This window comes from Monopterus albus, unplaced genomic scaffold (assembly GCF_001952655.1).
Source record: "Monopterus albus unplaced genomic scaffold, M_albus_1.0 scaffold4.1, whole genome shotgun sequence".
NCBI classification, from domain to species: domain Eukaryota; kingdom Metazoa; phylum Chordata; class Actinopteri; order Synbranchiformes; family Synbranchidae; genus Monopterus; species Monopterus albus.
This window is the reverse complement of record NW_018127884.1, coordinates 2,804,981-2,823,558: the sequence shown is the minus strand read 5'-3', so window position 1 is coordinate 2,823,558 and position 18,578 is coordinate 2,804,981. Positions and strand designations below refer to the sequence as shown.

General features: G+C 41.0%; 1 protein-coding gene across 6 annotated transcripts in view; it reads right to left on the bottom strand.

The window, feature by feature from the left end:
• Window positions 1-1,437: 1,437 nt before the first annotated feature.
• Window positions 1,438-18,578, bottom strand: part of lmo7b (LIM domain 7b) — a 28,773-nt gene continuing 11,632 nt past the window's right edge. For 4 of the 6 annotated variants that reach the window (XM_020609530.1, XM_020609524.1, XM_020609539.1 and 1 more), the window contains exons 10-29: window positions 13,243-13,408; window positions 12,760-12,902; window positions 12,367-12,547; window positions 11,546-12,145; window positions 10,662-10,835; window positions 8,609-8,723; window positions 7,799-7,960; window positions 7,478-7,653; window positions 7,327-7,390; window positions 5,832-5,857; window positions 5,547-5,654; window positions 5,365-5,454; window positions 4,700-4,884; window positions 4,445-4,489; window positions 4,211-4,263; window positions 3,961-4,132; window positions 3,673-3,861; window positions 3,455-3,563; window positions 2,143-2,245; window positions 1,438-1,972 (exon numbers count right to left, since the gene is read on the bottom strand). In XM_020609530.1, coding sequence (XP_020465186.1) covers window positions 1,950-1,972; window positions 2,143-2,245; window positions 3,455-3,563; window positions 3,673-3,861; window positions 3,961-4,132; window positions 4,211-4,263; window positions 4,445-4,489; window positions 4,700-4,884; window positions 5,365-5,454; window positions 5,547-5,654; window positions 5,832-5,857; window positions 7,327-7,390; window positions 7,478-7,653; window positions 7,799-7,960; window positions 8,609-8,723; window positions 10,662-10,835; window positions 11,546-12,145; window positions 12,367-12,547; window positions 12,760-12,902; window positions 13,243-13,408 — 2,884 coding nt within the window. In that variant the 3' untranslated portion in view covers window positions 1,438-1,949. The remainder of the gene's footprint in view (window positions 1,973-2,142; window positions 2,246-3,454; window positions 3,564-3,672; window positions 3,862-3,960; window positions 4,133-4,210; window positions 4,264-4,444; window positions 4,490-4,699; window positions 4,885-5,364; window positions 5,455-5,546; window positions 5,655-5,831; window positions 5,858-7,326; window positions 7,391-7,477; window positions 7,654-7,798; window positions 7,961-8,608; window positions 8,724-10,661; window positions 10,836-11,545; window positions 12,146-12,366; window positions 12,548-12,759; window positions 12,903-13,242; window positions 13,409-18,578) is intronic. The other 2 variants (XM_020609565.1, XM_020609556.1) reach the window with 2 other exon arrangements.

The window sequence follows — 18,578 nt, the reverse complement described above, 5'->3', positions numbered from 1 at the left end:
TGCATTATTGTTTACTCAAGCTACATTCATAAAGCGCCATCATGACTCAAAGGGATTTAGCTCAAAACAGGCAGCACAGCGGTTTGTGTTATTGCCTCACAGCAAGGAGGTTCTGGGTTTGAGCCCAGGCTGAGTTGGGCCTTTCTGTATGGAATTTGCATGTTCTCCTCATACCTGCACAGGTTCACTCCAGGTGCTCTGGCTTCCTCCCACAGTGCAGTTGATGGATGACTCTAAATTGCCTGTAGGTGGGAGTGGTTTTGTCTACACCAGCCCTGTGATAGATTGGTGACCTGTCCAGGGTGGACCCTGCCTCTCACCCAGTGTCAGCTGGGGTAGCCTCCAGCCCCCCTGTGACCCTATTCAGGAATAAGCAATATAATGGTTGGATGGCCATATTTCAAAACGTACAGTTTAAACTTTTTTTTTTTTTTACCACAGTGAGCAGACAGCCACTGATTTTTGTGGATTACTGCACTGAATCGACCATTTTAGAATGTGGCACTTCCCCAGTAAAAATGCCTGAGGATGAAACTTTCTCTTCCCTTTTGTACTTTTAGCCTTTCTCCACCTATTTCCTGTAAAAGGTCAGTTCCTCCAAATAACACATACCCAACACAATAGAGGTTTATTTATAGTCTCCAAAGCCTTATTTTATTTACATATGAAAACTTTTCATGGGATTGTATAAATGGAGAAAGAGTACTCTATTGCCAGCTACTATTTAAAAGCTGTACAGACATTTTGGAAAGAATGTTATTTTGTAAAGATAAAATTACTGTGCTTCAACAATTTAGAGCAGTTAGATCTGGATGTGTGTAGAAGTGCACCAATTACCTGAGGTAGTCTAAATTATATAGACTATTTTATGATAATACTAAACATTATTGCAGAATCAGATAAAAACAAAAGGGAAACATACAAGTTCAAGCATTTGAACATTAAGTTTAATGGTGCTGTAATTCAGTGGCACAGAGTAGGAATAATAGTGACCTGCAGGAGGCCAAATTCTAAGAAATATCACCTCATTACACAAAATGTTGCATTACACATCGGACTGGAAGATTGTTAAAGGGTATCCTGTTTCACATATCAGAGTAGGCACACATCTGTTGTGTAATTTTTCTTTCCATTTACCTTCTGAAAGCACAAAACACCTCAAGAAAAAATGTCCTGTGTTTGTGTAGTTGCTATTTAAGCACCCATTTAATAAATGCATCTCTGTGCATTGTAGTAGTCAACTAAATAGTAAAGCAAGTACTTGCACTTTAGTTTGTCATATTAGCATAAAAGTCTGTGATTTTCAGATTCAACATTAAAAATGTCAGTGATCTCATAATTTGGACATATTCAAATGGCATTTCAACTGTGAAGCAAGATTAAATTTCTTTTACTATGATGCCATCATGTGGTACACAAATGAATAACAAAACCTGATTGTTTTATACTCTTTATTTACAAAAACATTTAAGATGCCCACTGTCATATGAGAAGCGTGCATTATATATACACACGCACCACTAATTTATTCAAAAGTGCACTTGGCGAGATGAGAACAAAGTGCTTAATTTTAAATTAAAATGTGCCGCCATGCATGTGTTACATTAACAAATCTAACATTTTTAATGCATTGGGCAAAAAAAAACAAAAAAACCAACACTACATAAAAATAAAAAGCTAATAATTCCCATGATTACTTTATTTCATAATCTTAAATGTTCTTGGAAGTTAGCAGAAAAAGGACAAACTAAATATATCAACCCCATTTGCACTTTAGCCATTAAGAATCTTTACATGTGGAGCCACAGATTTTATAGTTTTACTAGAAATTACTCCAAGCCACAGAAGTCATAGTGAGGACAATGTTTCCACTGTGGTGCCAGTTTTATCCAACAGGAATTCCCAGTGGTTCAGATGCTTGCTCTATAATCTGGAGTATGGCATGCTGGTCACATGGAGGGGGAACCAGTGGCTACAATGTTAATACACAACAATACATTGTTACTTGACAATCAAATAAAATTGGTCCAGAAAGTCTAATCTGAGCTAAAAACAATCTGGACAGGAGGTATAGCAACTGTGGTGTGATACGATTCTGAGGGAATCAGTTGAAGTCATTGTCTCACAAACACCAATACTCACACTTGAGTTGGAAATAGCAGGGCTCGCAGTAGGGCTTCTCATTTCGGATTCGAACCTGGACTCCAGTCTTAGCTCCTCTGAGACGTCGTCGGCAGCCCACACACTGGGAGAAGCAGGAGGTGAGGAGAGAGTGGGGAGAAAAAAAAAAAAGATTACTTAAGAGAAATTCAGCTTACCTGTGACGTGAGCCTTTTGTGTCTAAATTACCACCATCACCAGATGTGTCCATCACCCATGTGCAGAAAAAAACAAAAAGCTTTGTTTTTGCATAAATGCACACAGTGTCTAAATCTATGCTGTGAGCATCTACAACTCATATGGAGCAGAGGTGAATGTTTGTCTGTATGCTAATAAACCAAAGTCAACTAAATCTGGGGGTCCTCTGCCAGCGAGATTTTCACAATAAACCTCCAATAGTGAAGCAGGCTGACTTCTTCCATCACCCAATCCTATGCAGAAAAATCTAGACAGAGAAACAGACTGGTTGGAATACAATAAACTACATATCCGAGACTCCTGTTGACCTTAAAGGTATGGTACACACACAGTCTTTGGTCTTGAAGTTTTCACCACAACAAGCATGTCACAGGTGCAACATGGGTAATACATAACATTTCCATACTGGTACTGTAATGTGATTATCAGTTTGTTTCAAAACAAAACAGCTGGTGGTGCCAACTCCCCAGTTAGATGCCATTAAAACCACTGAAGATGAGCGCTGAGTGAGTTGACAAGAGTGCCACATGGAACAACATGAGATGTGGTTACTTTGTTTCATGTATTTAACAATTAGTGCATGTTGTAGTTTTTAATTATATGAACTTAAATTTTCCTGTAAAGCACAATCTATACTGTAGATCACAGACTTGTCGACAAATTGTCGCCTGCCATTTTCATCTCTTCAGTGGAGAGAAAGCTCGAGTGAGAAGTCATGTATCATGCGCCTCCTGATTTGCCATTTTAATTGCACTCGCATCTTTTCTTGATACACCAAATTTTCTACCTCTGCATAAGCGTAAAAAAAACTTGCAAGATTTTGACTTTTTCAAATTTCAGGCATTTCCACTCAATTTTAAAAAATAATGTGCGTAACACACGTGGAAGGAAACATTTTATGAGAGATGCTGTGATTGGTAAGTCAGGTAAATTCTCCATGGCATTGTGGCTTCTACTGGCCAACCATTTGAACTTAAATCAGTGCCGAACAAAAAGGTGACCTGATAGAGCTTCTACCCAAAAAGTGACTTAGGAAAGAGATGCAGTAGTTATTTGCAAAAACTGACGGCACCTTAACCCGGTCACGACCTCTCACCTGGAAACAGGAGAGGTGGAAGCAGAGATTAAGGGCCTCTATGACCATGGCTGCCCCACTACCCAGGGTACGCTCACACACACAGCAAGTCCTCCTGTCACTGAGCATCCTGGGGCAGCACGTTAACAGCGTGAGGCCAAAATGTATGATAAGATATAGAATATTACATACCACAACATGCATAAGAGACAGGCTCTATAGTCACATTAATTACAGACCTGGCATGATGTGATGAGTCTGTGGGTGGGTTTCTCTGGGATACTATTGCTCCAGTGCTGTAGCGGGAGGAGAAGTTCCTACTCGGAGTAGAGTAACCTGCAGCAGCTGAGTGTGGGCGAGGGTAACTGAATGTAGTGACCAAGACTGGGGACTCGTGCAACGTATCCAGGTTGTCCAGAGAATCATATCTGAAGAGAACATGTCATGGTTCAGAACATGAAAGGAACAAAGACTAGGACCGAGTCCAACTTGAAATCCAGTTTGGATGAAGTACAAACAGGACCCACCTCTTCAGAGGAACCTTGACTGGTTCTTTGTGAAAACTGCCGGTGGGGTTACGAGAACGTATCCAGCTGTTGTCAGTCAGAAGCTGAGTCCTTTGCTTCATCTCCTCTAAAATCTCCTGCCTTTCCTTCTCAGCCTTAGACAGTGACTGTCCTTTTCTTTTCCTCTGATCACCTAGACCAAACAGAGTTTAGGGGTTAGCCCAGTATATCAAGTAGAGAAGGGATCATTATGATATCGAGGCAGTCTAACCTCTTATCTGTTTGTAGGGGGCAGATAATGCTGGGGTAGACAAGGACTTTGTCCTGTGGCAGAGAAAGACAGTCCAGGTTAGTCCGTGTTTAATAAGAAATCTTCAGAAAGACTGGGATTTTAGGGTCTGCCCCAAACAGGTTGCATGCTTATGTTTGCTTCAAGATGCAGTAACTAGGCCCAAGTCATTTTGAGTCTGAAAATACGAGGAAACAGAGCTATTCTTGCTCTGACCTGTGTGCGGGAGACAGCTGAGCAAAGCCACAGGAGTCTTCTGCCCTGAGATACAGCATGGATAGCATTAACACCCGGCAGAAGCAGCAGGGAAGCACAGCAGATTCAGCAACAGCAGTCAGAAAAATGTGTTAATAAAGCCCCGTTTTCAACAGAAAGTACAACTTTTGTGGTCTGCATATAACACACACACTCTGCAAGGATGGAACAGAGTTAAAAATATAGCTGCTATTACAACAAAGAGAAAACCTTTACCATTCTTGTCTGGTCAACTTGTCATTCTGTGCTCCTCGTGCGTTACTTTGAGGTTTGGATCCAGCTTCTTTAAGCTCATCTCTGTTAAAGTTCCTTTCTTCTTCTTTGGTTTTGTTTTTCAATCCATTCACATGGAACTGGGTGCTGGCAGAGCTCTCACTCCCATTGGCCATCTCATAAGTATTCTGTATGGGAAAACAGTGCATTCAGAGACAATGTACAGCAGTGAGTTAAGCTGAACCAACTTCAAATGGCTCTAGTGGGATTCCTAAAATTGTGTTAAAAGAAGGCAAGCATCAGAAAACATGCATCTTATTAGCAGTAATGGTGAGGATGGCAGGTTGTACTTGTGTAATCACAGATGCATCAGTGCTAAAGCTTCTAAGTACAAACTCATATTTTAACATCACAGTGCTAAGGAAACCATAATCCTGATTAGAATCTAGCTCAGTGGGTTATGAACATGTTTGTACAAACTTGTATTTGGATTGAAGAATCTGCAGATAGAAATAAATCAACGGTCACATAGGGACCACAACTTTAATGCATATACTTAGGCTAAACATTAAGCTTGTTTCTTTAGGACTCTATAGAACTAAAAAAAAAAAAAATGGACAGAAGCAGTTAACTATAAAAATGGCTGCAGATTGGAAGTCACATATTACCCCTGACTTTATGCACAGCTCCCCCCTTGCATCTTGCTGTGCCTTTCGCCACTCTGCTTCCAGCCTCTCCTGATCCCGTCGATACTGCTCCTGCACAAACACAGAAACTCTGTGTAAAACCTGCACCAAGATTTAAGAATATTTCCTCTCATTGTAGTTCTTTGTTTGGAAAAAGTTTTCACCTGGAGGAGGCGCTCTTGCTCTGCCTGCCACCTCTCCTGATGCCTGCGATCCTCCTCAGGGTCCCACAACCAGCTGGATGTGGAGGGGTTGAGGGATGGCACCTGGAGCTGATGGTGCATAGAAAGACTGCAGCCTTAAACATGTTCATGGTACAGTACACTGACTCAACACGCGCAAGAAAGACTGCAGCCTTAAACATGTTCACGGTACAGTACACTGACTCAACACGCACACACACGTTTGAACATGCATAAACAATCTTATCAAATGATATAGTAACTTACATCTGATATTGCAGATTCTGAACCTCCTGCGAGAGAAAATATTGGGTCAGCAAAGACATTGTACAGTAGCTCCTAATGATGATTAAGTTGTGTGTACTATCAGAGGTCACACCTACACCACACAAAAACTGGGGACACATTAGAAGAGCCTTTTGAAAATCCACTGGATGACTTATGTACCATGCTATTGTCTTTGCCTGAATAACTGAAAATACTACAAATATTACTTTATCCTACTAACCTTTTAACATCTTATTACACAGCACACACAAATTGGAGTACAACTGTGCTTAGAAACAGTAACATGAACTATACAGTTTGCATTAAAGTCATAGCTCGAGGTCATTAGGATGCTTTGCAGTAAACAAAACTTAAGTATACAACCCTGCTAGGGGCCTTAGTGTCTACAATGTTCAATGAAGATCAAAATGCAAACAAATTGTGGAAAATAAGCAATATAGTTTCTCTTTATAAAGTTTCTGCAGGACTGGCTAAAATACCTGGTTATATTTATAAAACTGTCAGGCAGTTCACATATCCGAGTAGATAAGAATAGTTTAGATTAAATCTGTACACTGCCACAAGCCAAGATCGTCTCTCTAAATTAGCACACTAATCTGCCAATGTATCCCCAGCCTAAAGATACCACATGCAAATTGAGCTATGAGTTAAACACGCCATAGTAAACAAATACAGAGCAGCCACATGCTGTATGAAAACACAAACCCGCTACATTCATTTGCTGATGCTGCTCCACAAACAGATTTTAGATGTTGGCATGTAGCTCAAAGTATAGTTTTATGGGGGGGGGGGACGACACTACACAGGACACGGAGTAAAATCTTTACCACACAAATAAACCCATGAGCTGAATCCAGCAGAGCCTGAAGAGAGAAGCCACCAGATTCATTAACAACCACAAGCAACAGCATTACACAGTCAATGTGCAAAATAATGCAAAAGTGACCAATTAAAAAGTTGCAATCCTGTAACACATGGAATATTAAAGTAGAAGGAGCATTTGTTGCACAGCACACAAGGTACAACAGAGATATGATCGGTGCTGTCAGCTCTGTGGTTGTTAGGTACAGTTCTACCAAAACAAGTAGTGTCTGAAAAAAACCACAAAATGGCTTTTTTTAGTACGGAAATATAGTAAGCAAAGGGTTCTCATCTAATCACTGTGCACTCAATTCATTTTAACCAACAGCCCCTTCATAAAATCTGAGCAAAAGCCTATTGAAAGTGCATTTTTGTTAAGCCAAGCATCAGCCACCAAAGCTGCTGCACAAGGAACCAAAGTTCCAACTGAAATTTTACCTTGCTGTTTGAAAAATTCTGCCCTCTTTTTCAGGTTTTTCCTAGTAATTTTATTACAATCTACATGAAGAGGAAGGACAGTTAAGGTGACCAACTGAGGAGTTGTTACAAGAGACTCATGTTTTGAATAGCGGTGCCATTGCTATTGCAAGTTTTATGCCTGTTATTGCTGTACCTTTACTTTTGGCTGTCCTGTGGCTGTCAGCAAGCTCTCCATCAATGACTTTACCTTGTATAACCTGGGCAGGTAAAAGGGCACAACAAATCATCAGAAGAAGAGCATCCATTTTTGAACTGAAGTGATAACTTACTAAAACACTACTCACATTGTCTGTCTGCCCATTGATTTTGGACAGTTTTGCAACTGTGGTATCTACAGACACATCACTGTTGACATGGTGATCAGGGCGACCCACCCTCACGGGTGTCGTTGCAGTCAGGTTGAGGGCCATCCTGCTTTGGCCCAGCTGGTTATGTTGGCTCCCCTCACTGGTGCGCCAGTCTAATGACAACAACCAGCCATCACAACTAAAGCGTCACAGTGAATTAATGTTTATGATGTTAGAGATAACACTGCAATCAATTTCAGGAAGGGGTTAAAAATAAAAACACATACTGTAACCGTCTTTGCTGGCTCATTATCTTACCCTTATTGCCATAGCGCCGAATGTCCATGGTCAGACTGCCAGTTTGCAGAGCATGTGTCATTTTATCCTTCCACTGGCTGTAGCTCATGTGTGCCACTGCAACTCCATCAACAGCCACAATCTCATCGCCCACACACAGCTGGCAAAGCTCTGCTGGACTGCCTGAGCAGAGAGGAGGGACAGGCATCAGGAAAAAGAAGATAGATGAGAACAAGGACAGGATAACATAAAAAAAAAAAAAACTGAGAAACAAGGCACAGCATTAAAGTCATGCTTGCTGCTCCAAGTTGGAAAGTAGGCCATTAAGGCAAAAGTACACAGTAGCGAGTAAGTGAGATGTCTCTCACATCTAATTAAATATTTATGGTTGAGCTTTAACTCACTGGCTGCATTTTGATGCACAGGGAGTAAATTGTTGCAAATTCTGAGATAGCACAGTGAAATGATCAGTGGGATGTTAATTTTCCACTGACCTTTATGCTTGTATTAAATCTGTTTTTGTAACTGTTTGCAAAATAATAAACTAATCTAGAAATTTCCTTTTCCTAGCTATAAATAAAAGGCATTCTGCACTCCCAGTAAATTACATCAAAAACTTAATTAGGTTTTGCTGTGTCACTTCGCAGTTCTGCGAACTGTCAGTGTCTTACACTGCTCTTCTAAGTGCGAGCTGTGAAAGCAAATTTGCTCCTGGAGGAGGAAAACATTCTTGTTTCAGGGTACAAGACTTAATTCTCAATACTATTTCAGTCTAACCACAGATGTACCAAAATTGCAGAAGTCCACAATTAAATACAGCAAAGGCCTTACCAGTTTGAATGAATTTCACTCTTGCCCCTGTGGAGTCCCAGTGAGTCTGGAAACCAAAGTTTGCTATATTGTTGGGTTTAAGAGTAAGGCTCAGTCTCCTGTCACTGTGATCCACCTGAAACACACAACAGCGTGCACACATGTGCCACAGGTAAAGCTGACACCCTGTGATCCAGTGTCCTGTGCTTCCTGGTGGAAATTAGAGACCTGCTACACAAATATGGTAAGGGATACACCAACGGACCCACCTATGTGCACTGTTAGTAGCCCTACAACAAATACCATATTTGTAAAGTTTCTAATGATCAGGTTTTGTTTTGTTGCCAGATGCTGATTCTGACTTGCAGTAAAAGCTTGGTTTGCGAGTAACCTGGTCTGCGAGTGTTTTGCAAGACTAGCAAATTTTAACATGATAAACGAGCAAGGTCTTGCAATATGAGTAGTACGTACGCTTTGTTTGCTGAGCGTCATGGCACAACTGAGACGATGGTTCTCGCGCCTCACTCGTATAGTCAACATCTGTACTGCAGCAATGGCCCAGATGAAGACAAAATAAAGGTTGAAAAGAAAGGTGGTAAGAAAAAGGAAATCATTGTGACACATGAACGATGTATGCGAGTGGCCGACATCCCAAGATTTTATAAGGGAGATGTGTAAAATGTGGGAAACACTGCAAAATTTTGTAGGAAAGCACCACCCGAATAAAGCTGTAGCAGAACAAACGATAAATCTGTTTAACGACAATGCAATGCCACATTTCTGCTAAATCCTCAAAAGGAGGCAAAAGTAAGTGTCATTGGATAACTTCCTTGTTAAGGTCACACAAAAAGAAAAAAATTTCAGCGAGCCAACAGATAGCTCCTCTCTCGTCTTCCTCACGCCAGCCACAATTCTTTTCAAAAGGTAAAGTGCAGGTTAATTTGTTTTATTTTTACTTTATATTTTGTATTACTGTAATCATTTTTGTATAAATAAGAGGTTGCAGAACAAATCATCTGAGTTTCCATTATTTCTTATGGGGAATTTTGCTTTGATATGTGAGTGCTTTGGATTACAAGCACGCTGTTGGAACAAATTATACTCGCAATCCAAGGTTTTACTGTATATAATAGTGATCAAGCATTATATTCAGATGTCTGCCATTTTGGCAGACATCCCAAATGCATACATGGTGTCAAAACCAAACATTAGATTCAAAAGATACTGTAAGGTGGTAACTGCGTATATGCACATGCTAGCTATTTTATGGCTAATCCTATTTAAAGTGCTCTGCACACCTACACAACTAATGTCACTTCCTCTGCTAATTAGATTGAACTCAAGTTGAAGGTTTGGTGGAGCTATTGTATACTGGGCATATCAAAAACATAAGTATTTCAGTTGCCAGTTATTTTCATGGCAGACATTTTGACTTGCATAGCAGGAAAGGCACAGGTTAAACACCTTTTATTAACGATAACTCAATTCTAATGTCCTAGTAAGCCATGACAACAAACCAGCCTGAGGCCTATTCCAGAAAGTTGGACCACCAAACTGAACTGTGAGTTGACTAACCCTCCGATTGGAAACCGAGTTTGATTCTGGAACAGCTGATCAGTGTTAGTTTATTATTAGTAATTAACCCTGAGGTGATTCACTCAGTTACAGTACGCATATGCAGACATAGTTAATATGAACTATGAATGAGGAAATGAGTGTTGGACACGCTACTCAGACTGCAGGAGGGAGGAGACAGAGATGCAGGGACTTTTGAAGAAAACCTGCCAGTGAGTAGGTTAGATTCACAGGGTAAGTTATCATAGTAACTGACTCAGAGATCAAGTGATCTCCATTTCTGAAGCGTGTCCCCCCCCCATGACACAAATAGTAAGCCATTTTAATAGAGGCAGTGGCAACTTGTGTTACAAATAGAAAAGACTTTTAGTCAAAACTCTAGTGTGCACTCTTTTCTGCATGCCTCCCTGGTGGGCAGTGAAAACCTATTATTTGTCTATAGTACTTGACACCTGCTTATTTATGTCAGTAGCTGTGTGCTGAAAATACTACAACATACCTTTGTAGATGGCAGACCTGTGCTTGTGTTGCTGTTGGACTGCGGGTTTGAATAAGGCTGTGATTGTAGCTGGGTTTGATGGTAATAGGTGCTGGTCTGGAAGGCGACTTGGCTGGGTGGAGAAAGAGGATTCTCTCCCTCACTATTCAGACACAGTCCCTGGTTGTCATCCATCTAGAGTTGAAGACAATATGTGCTTAGCAGGACAAGATATAGACTAAACTGCACCATATATTTGGCAGCAGTGACTGTACAGTAAGACACGTTTAACTGTGCAGCAATATTTATCAATGATGAGGGCAAATAAAACAAAAAGGTAACAAGCTTATGAATATTACTGATAGTACCCACAAACAGGAAATGCTGTCATTACATTAACTAGCTTGAGTATTTGCCTCTCTGGCACCAGTATGGACAGAGTAAGCCACAATTATTATTGGCTAGAGTGTAAAATATAATAAGCAGGTGGCAAGTTCTTCTTTAAAAGCTCTTACACCAGGGAATATTTTCAATTTTTCCCATTAGGGAAACAGACTTATCTGCTGTTTCTGTACTGCAATCCATTTCTATTGCCACAATCAATAGCATTTTTAGAGCTTCTTCATTTCATAGTTGCATTGATGCAGGATATAAAGCCTAAATAAATCACAGGGATAGACTGTTGAAATGCAACAGTGTTCCAGTTTTAGTTGAAACTACAGATCCCAGGGGTAAGAGTTTGTGTTCTTAAAATTAAAATGTCTTACCTGTTTTGGTCTTTTAATGAAATTTTTTGATAATAAATAAGGTAGAATGACAGTCAATACCATGAGGAAACACAATGTAAAGTAATTTGTCCCAGTTAATGGTGTCTTACTGTGTAGAAACTATTTGATTAAACTCACACTGAACAGTCTCGGCAGAGGGGACACCCTGCACGGTTTGGTCCCAAATGGTCTAGCTGTAATTGCAGAAGAAAGACGGGTCGAGCCCTCAGACCGCCTGAAACCACGTGGAAGGCTTGCTGAGCGGGACCATGACCCAGGTCTGGACAAGTATTTGTAGAGGCCAGCAGCCTGCTGGTCTCTGCCCTGCTCCTCAGCTGGTTCCCAAGAAGTCTTCTGGCTCTCCTCCTGGGACAAGCTCTCTTTGACCTCATTTCCCGTTTGACCAGATGCATCAGGGAAAACAGGTGGAACTTTTGGAAGCTCCTTGTGACTCAGCATATATGCATCCCTGGTGGTTGATTTTCTTGTCTCCAGTGGCTGTATGGTTGTGACTAGTGTGGAGGTTTGCCTTGTCAAAACATTTTCTGGCTGAGCTTGTTCAGATGGGGTCTGGTAAACAGATGGGCTGCCCTGGGTTTTGACTTTGGTCTTGGAACTGAAAGGGAGGTCCGGAGAAGGTGTGGTAACTCCTGTACCATCTGAAGCCAATGAGGCACAGTGGGTCTCTTCTCTCAGGATGTTCCTATCAGAGGCAGGCATTGTTCCAACAGATGATCCCTAAGAAGAAATAAGTGGACACTGGCTGCAGATCTGCCATTTAATAGTGTAAAATAAAAGAGTTTTGTTATACAGCTTGCTTTGCACAAATACACTTGTATCTGCGGAATCTGTTCTATAATCATTTGTTGGCAATTTCTCCACAAATACAGTAAAGTAGTCACAGCCAGGGACATTTATTAATGTCAGTAAGCCAAAATGGAACATAACCGCAAACCTACCTGAGAGTGGGCCAAGTTATGGGGGCCAAGTGAAGCCGTGGGACAGAACGGTGCCTCTGTGGCGTAGCTGCGGGCCAGCAGAGCTCGAGTACGTGGCCGGAGATTGGCGCTTGATTGTGATGAGGGAGAGGTGGCGCTAGGAAGGGGGGCAGGGTTATGCCTGTGAGGCGACTGCTGGTTTCTGGGGAATTGGCATGCAAGACAAAAGAAGTCAGTGTAATGAAAGGAAACAGAAAAGATAGTGTGCCATATTACAAGAGTTTACTGTGGCATACATAATAGTTATCAAGCTAGTTCAGCAGCTTTTCAAACACATTTTAAATAAATACTTGGTAGCAACACTGGAAGTGTAAGCTTAAGGTTTTCCATCACATATATGGCACAGGAGTGTACCTCATTAACAGTTTGCCTTCGTTCTTCTCCATGTTAGTTACAATCCCACTAGTCATCTGGTTAATGACATGCTCTCTGTCCTGTGACATTCTATGGATGTCAGGCTTTGTGCTCCTGCGACGATCTTTCCACTTTGTCAGGTCCTGAAACATAAGTCAACAACACCACTCTTGCTTCTGTTAATGTAACTGCAGTGTACTGTCCTTATCAATAAGTTTAATTATTCACAAAGTATTTAGCATACAAGGACTGTGTTTCAGCTATGATCCACAGAAGCAAATCAACAACCAACTAAGTAATAATTTTAAACATTTTATATCAGAAGTCCTTAAAATACTCAAGGGAAAAAATAAAAGAAACCTGAACAACTACAACAACTGGGCAAAATGCCATCTGCTCAAGATAGTGTGATAAACCTAACGGCTCTAGTACTACCACTAAATGGACCATATAGTGAGATCATTCTGGTTAAGACTGGCTCACATCACGCCACTGAGCTTCAGTGTCCTCAGCAGTAACGCTGTTCTGTCTGTTTTCTTGATTCCACTCCCTTGCTGTGTTCATGTCCTGGCCCACGTCATAAATGGTGTTCTCCTTAGGAACTCTACGCACAGGATATACCATCGGGATGTCACTGAGTGATTTGCTCCTGGTTCAGACACAAAGAAACAGGACATGGAAATAAATGAACCTAAAGATCAAACAAAGATACCTTTTTTAAATAAATAAAATCCAGTAGTATGCTGCATGAAAAGTGCCACATAGTAGCATAACACAAAACACACACACACACACACACACACACACACAGTATTAGCACTTGTGACGTAACACATTCTGCATTTAAACAACAAACTCCTTAGCCAAGTGTGAGCAGGGTAGTAGCATGCAAGTCAAGTAACACAGCAGTATAAATGGCAACAGATGTTTCTGTCTGGATAACACAATAGACTTGACTTGTAACAAGTCATAGCACTGCTGTGGGCAACAGAAGATATCAGATATGACATTCGAATACCTTACAGCAGCATTTAGCAGGTGGTATATCAAAACATTTGATGGGCGGATTGTGATTACAAGCAACACTGTAGTTTGTCATCAAGTTATGTGACAAGTCTACTAGTGGAGGGATACCATGCACCCCATCTTCAGGAATATGTAAATGCTGCAAACAGCATTTAGAGGTTCCTGAATTTCCTTTGGTAGCGAAGCTGAACACAAACCAAAGCAGGCTCAGATGAAGCAGCAACAAAAGTAGTTGGGATCAGAGTGGTCCCAGAGGCCTTTGCTCCAATTTTATACCCAAAATTTGGGGACTTACCAAATCCAGCCAGGGTTGACCTGAACTGGTCTCTCTGGCCTGATCTGGTTTTGATATACTCTATAGAACCAAAGAAACAGGCATGAAGACTGATGACTGCCATTATGCATCTAAATATACAGTCTGGGAAAAAAAAGGCAGGAATAACAAGGTGCCAAACAAAATCTTAAAACATTAAGAGGCAATGTTTAGATTACTTGCAGTACAAAGCAGACAATATTATTACCACTTAACAGCTTCAGTGCCACATCTGTTATACAAACCTACTGTAGACAAAGATTTTGGTAAGATGACTGTGTTCAGTGTAAAAATCCACATGGAGCACAATATTTAGTCAGTTTAGTGAACCACTGACACTATTTTGCCATACCAATGACAGCACAGACAGTAAACTAGAAAGTGGTGCTGGCACAAAAGGTGTTATAAATCACATGATTCTGTTATAGCTGTCAAAGTATGACATTGCACGTGACTCATCTGTTTAACTGTTATGAAGTCACTCAGCATGATGCTGTTGAAGAGTCCTCACATCATCAGCACTATAAAAAGGTGTCAGAGTAAATACCAGATAAAACATGCAGTACAAATTCAAAGCACAGTTCATTTGCAAGATAATCTCATACAATGCCCTTTTCATAAACAAAATTTGCATGTCATGCAGTTTGCTGATGCAGTAGAGATTTGGAAATGCAAATTAACAGGTGCACTTTGCCACTATGGTACGCTACGAGACAATGTGTAGGACAGTGTGTTAGAGCTTGTGTCAAGAGTCTGTGTAGCGTCTTAACGTTTGAGTATTTGGGACTGTGTACGCGCATATTTGGTATAGGAAAAGAGTGCATATTCAGGTTTAGAGGAGGGCTTTTAGCAAGTGTTATGAGGCTCTCCAGATGGGGTAGAGATGCTGTGCACAGCAGCATGTGTCACAAGCCAGAATATGAAGTCAAACTTTTTCTCAGAAGAACCCCAGGTTTTATGGCTATAGCCAAGGAGAAGGAAGAGAGGATGTATGAAATGAATGACACAGCAAAGAACAGATGGACTAAGATAAAAGTAAAAAAAAAAAAAAAAAAAGACAAGATGAGTCCAGCGATTTTAGTCAATCATCTTTTTTGCACAAAGCGCTAGCTATTCTCCTGACCCTAGCAAACTAGGATTTAGTTTACTTGGTATGGTGTAATTAAGCTGGATTTATATAGCTCAAAACAAACATAAGATAAATCCACATTACTTATGCACCACACAAAAAGGTATATTTGATGTAAAAGTTTCATATTGGCTTAAATGAAATGAATTAGGTCAAACACGCCTGCAGATTGACCCATGTAATGTCACCTTAAAGTTAACAAGAATACTTCTGTTCAAGCTATGCATGAACAACTCTGGACATTAATCAGAATCTGCTTTATTGGCCAGGTGTGTTAGACACACAAGGAATTTGACTCTGGTACAGCAGGTACATTAAGCAAACAGTACAAAACTGCAGTTTTAGCTTTGCCTGGTTTATGTAGCCCTGCTTTCACAACTTGCACTGTTACCACTGCCTTGTATGACAGAATAGTAAACACAGCCAACTGACCTTAAGCCTAGCATTTTTCAGTACTAGGGTCTTCTCTCTGAGCAGTTTTAGATTGTACGCATACGTATCTCCTCTTCAGGTGTCCAATATCAGGGCAAGAAGAGGTCATAGTTAGTGTTGGTATATGCTTGATGAAGGTTCTGCTGCATTCTGTGGAAATTCAACAAAGGCCAGATCTGGCTTAGCATAATATTCTTCTCCTTCTTCACACAGAGTCCGCAAAAAAACTCTAAGGAACACTCCAGAGGAGATGGAGTGAGGTGAGGTTGAGGAGAAAAAGGAGCAACTTCAATGCTGTAGCAGAGTGGTACCCACATCTATGTTTATTCACAGGGGTGGTGATAACATGGGCGTCTCTTTCAATAAAATAGTAACACTAAGTATCTCTGACAGCGCAAAGCTTCTCCAAATGTTAAAAAGGCAGAAATGTGACTGATGATTAATGCACTGAGGCAAACTGACCTCTTTTTAATATAGGGTTGCACAAGACTCTTCAGTTTCTGTGGAGTGTAGCAGTATCCCATGGGGTTAAATAATAGCTGAACCAAACAGAGCATTTAAAATCCACAGTTCGTTACACACCAGCTCTGTGCAGAATTAACTGGTGGAATGAGAACAGCTTATTTCCAGCACCTTGGTCTGCCACATCAGTTGGTAAAAAGCACCCGCGTCACTTAGTACAGAGTGAAAAAATTGTTCTGATGCAAATCTAGCAGGAAAGATACACTTAAAAACACAATATAAAAAAAAAAAAAAACCACATACCACTTTTCCGTGTTGTGAGAAAGTGGCTCTGTGCTTATAACTGTATCCATCAAATCTTGCCTGTTCACATCAAGTTTATTGAGGTGAGCTAGGACTTTGTGTGACAGAAAAAGTACTCAACTGAAAGTTAGTACAAAAAAAAAAAACCTCCAAACTGTTCCAAAGCCGAGCCGACAAACTGATCTGACAAAAGTAAAATTTGCTACAAAAACAGTTCAAACAACCCAGGTCATTATTCTACTGTATGTGTGACTCAGGAATAACATTTTCTTGGTATGTCCAAAGTCCAATTAAACATGAGAAGAGAGACAACAACCATTTTAACTTAATGGTACTATACAGACATAATGACATATACTAAAAAAAAATAAACTCGTAAGGAATGTGGTGAACAGGGTGATCAGTGAAGTTGGAAATTGAAGGGGTAATGTTGAATGTAGTCAGTAGTTATGCTCCACAAGTAGGGTGCGAGTTAGAAGAGAAGGAGATACTCTGGAGTGAGTTAGATGAGGTGATGGAGAGTATTCCCAGAGGGGAGAGAGTGGTAATTGGGGCAGACTTCAACGGGCACGTTGGTGAGGGGAACAAAGGTGATGAGGAGGTGATGGGCAGGTTTGGTATTAAGGGAAGGAACCTAGAAGGAGAGATGGTGGTGGACTTTGCTAAGAGGATGGAAATGGCTGTAATTAACACCTATTTCCAGAAGAGGGAGGAACATCGAGTTACATACAAGAGTGGAGGTAGGTGTATGCAGGTAGACTACATTCTATGTAGACGTGGTCAGGAAGAACTTCCAGATGACTGGGAAACTACAGCAGAAGTGATCAGGGAGACAGGTAGGAAGGTGCTAGGGGTGTCATCTGGAAGGAGGAAAGAAGATAAGGAAACGTGGTGGTGGAACGAGGAAGTACAGGACAGCATTCAGAGGAAGAGGCTAGCTAAAGAGAAGTGGAATGTAGAAAGGACTGAAGACAGGATTACAAGAAATTGCAGCGTAGAGTGAAGAGGGAGGTGGCAATGGCCAAACAGAAAGCATATGATGAGTTGTATGCTAGGTTAGACACAAGGGAAGGTGTGAAGGACTTTTACAGATTAGCGAGACAGAGATGGGAAGGATGTGCAACAGATCAGGGCGATTAAAGACAGGAAAGGTGCTAACAAGTGAGGAGAGTGTGCAGAGAAGATGGAAGGAGTATTTTGAGGAACTGATGAATGAGGAAATGAGAAGAAAAGAAGGGGGAAAGAGGTGAATATTGTAGAGCAGGAAGTAGCAAAGATTAGAAAGGATGAGGTGAGGAAGGCTCTGAGGAGAATGTAGAGTGGAAAGGCTGTTGGTCCAGATGACATACCTGTAGAGGTGTGGAAGTGTCTAGGAGAGACAGCAGTGGAGTTTCTATCTAGTTTGTTCAACAGGATTTTAGAGAGTGAGAAGATGCCTGAGGAATGGAGAAGTGTACTAGTGCCGATCTTTAAGAACAAGGGTGATGTGCAGAGTTGTAGCAACTACAGAGGTATAAAGTTGATGAGCCACACAATGAAGCTATGGGAAAGAGCAGTGGAAGCTAGGCTAAGGAAGGAAGTGTAGAAAATTGAGTCCTCCTATCCAATATCCAAGTCTGAATGCAGTTAGTGCTCTAGTCCGAGTTGAGCCATGAGTTCTGAAACTGGTCTGTGGTTTGTAGTTTGTAGTCCATTAGCTAATATTGTGCACTTAGCCCCAAACGACAAGTCAGTTTTCTTGTTCTGTCACAGGTCATGAGGGTTTATTTTATGGAGTATGTGTAAAATGTCTGTTTTATGACATGTATGTTTTATCTACTTGTATAATGTTTAAGCTCTTTGGGAGAAAAACTTACAGGCCTCACACACAACATCTGAGCTGAACAGATCCACATATTTGAAAGAGTTCTCTTCTTCTAGTTTGATTTGAAAATGAATTGGGGGGCCCCATGATGCTCTGAGTTCGTCTCCCTTCCCCTCCTGCTCTCCTCTCCTCTCATCCCCTCCCCTCTCCTCTCTCTCCCTATGCTTCTATATGCCACCATTACACATTACTAACTTTGTGTCTCCTCTCTCCTGTAGTGTGTCCTCTCTCTCTCTCCCTGTACCTTTCTGCAGGTTGCCCTGGCCCTGGAGCTCTACATCTCTGACGAG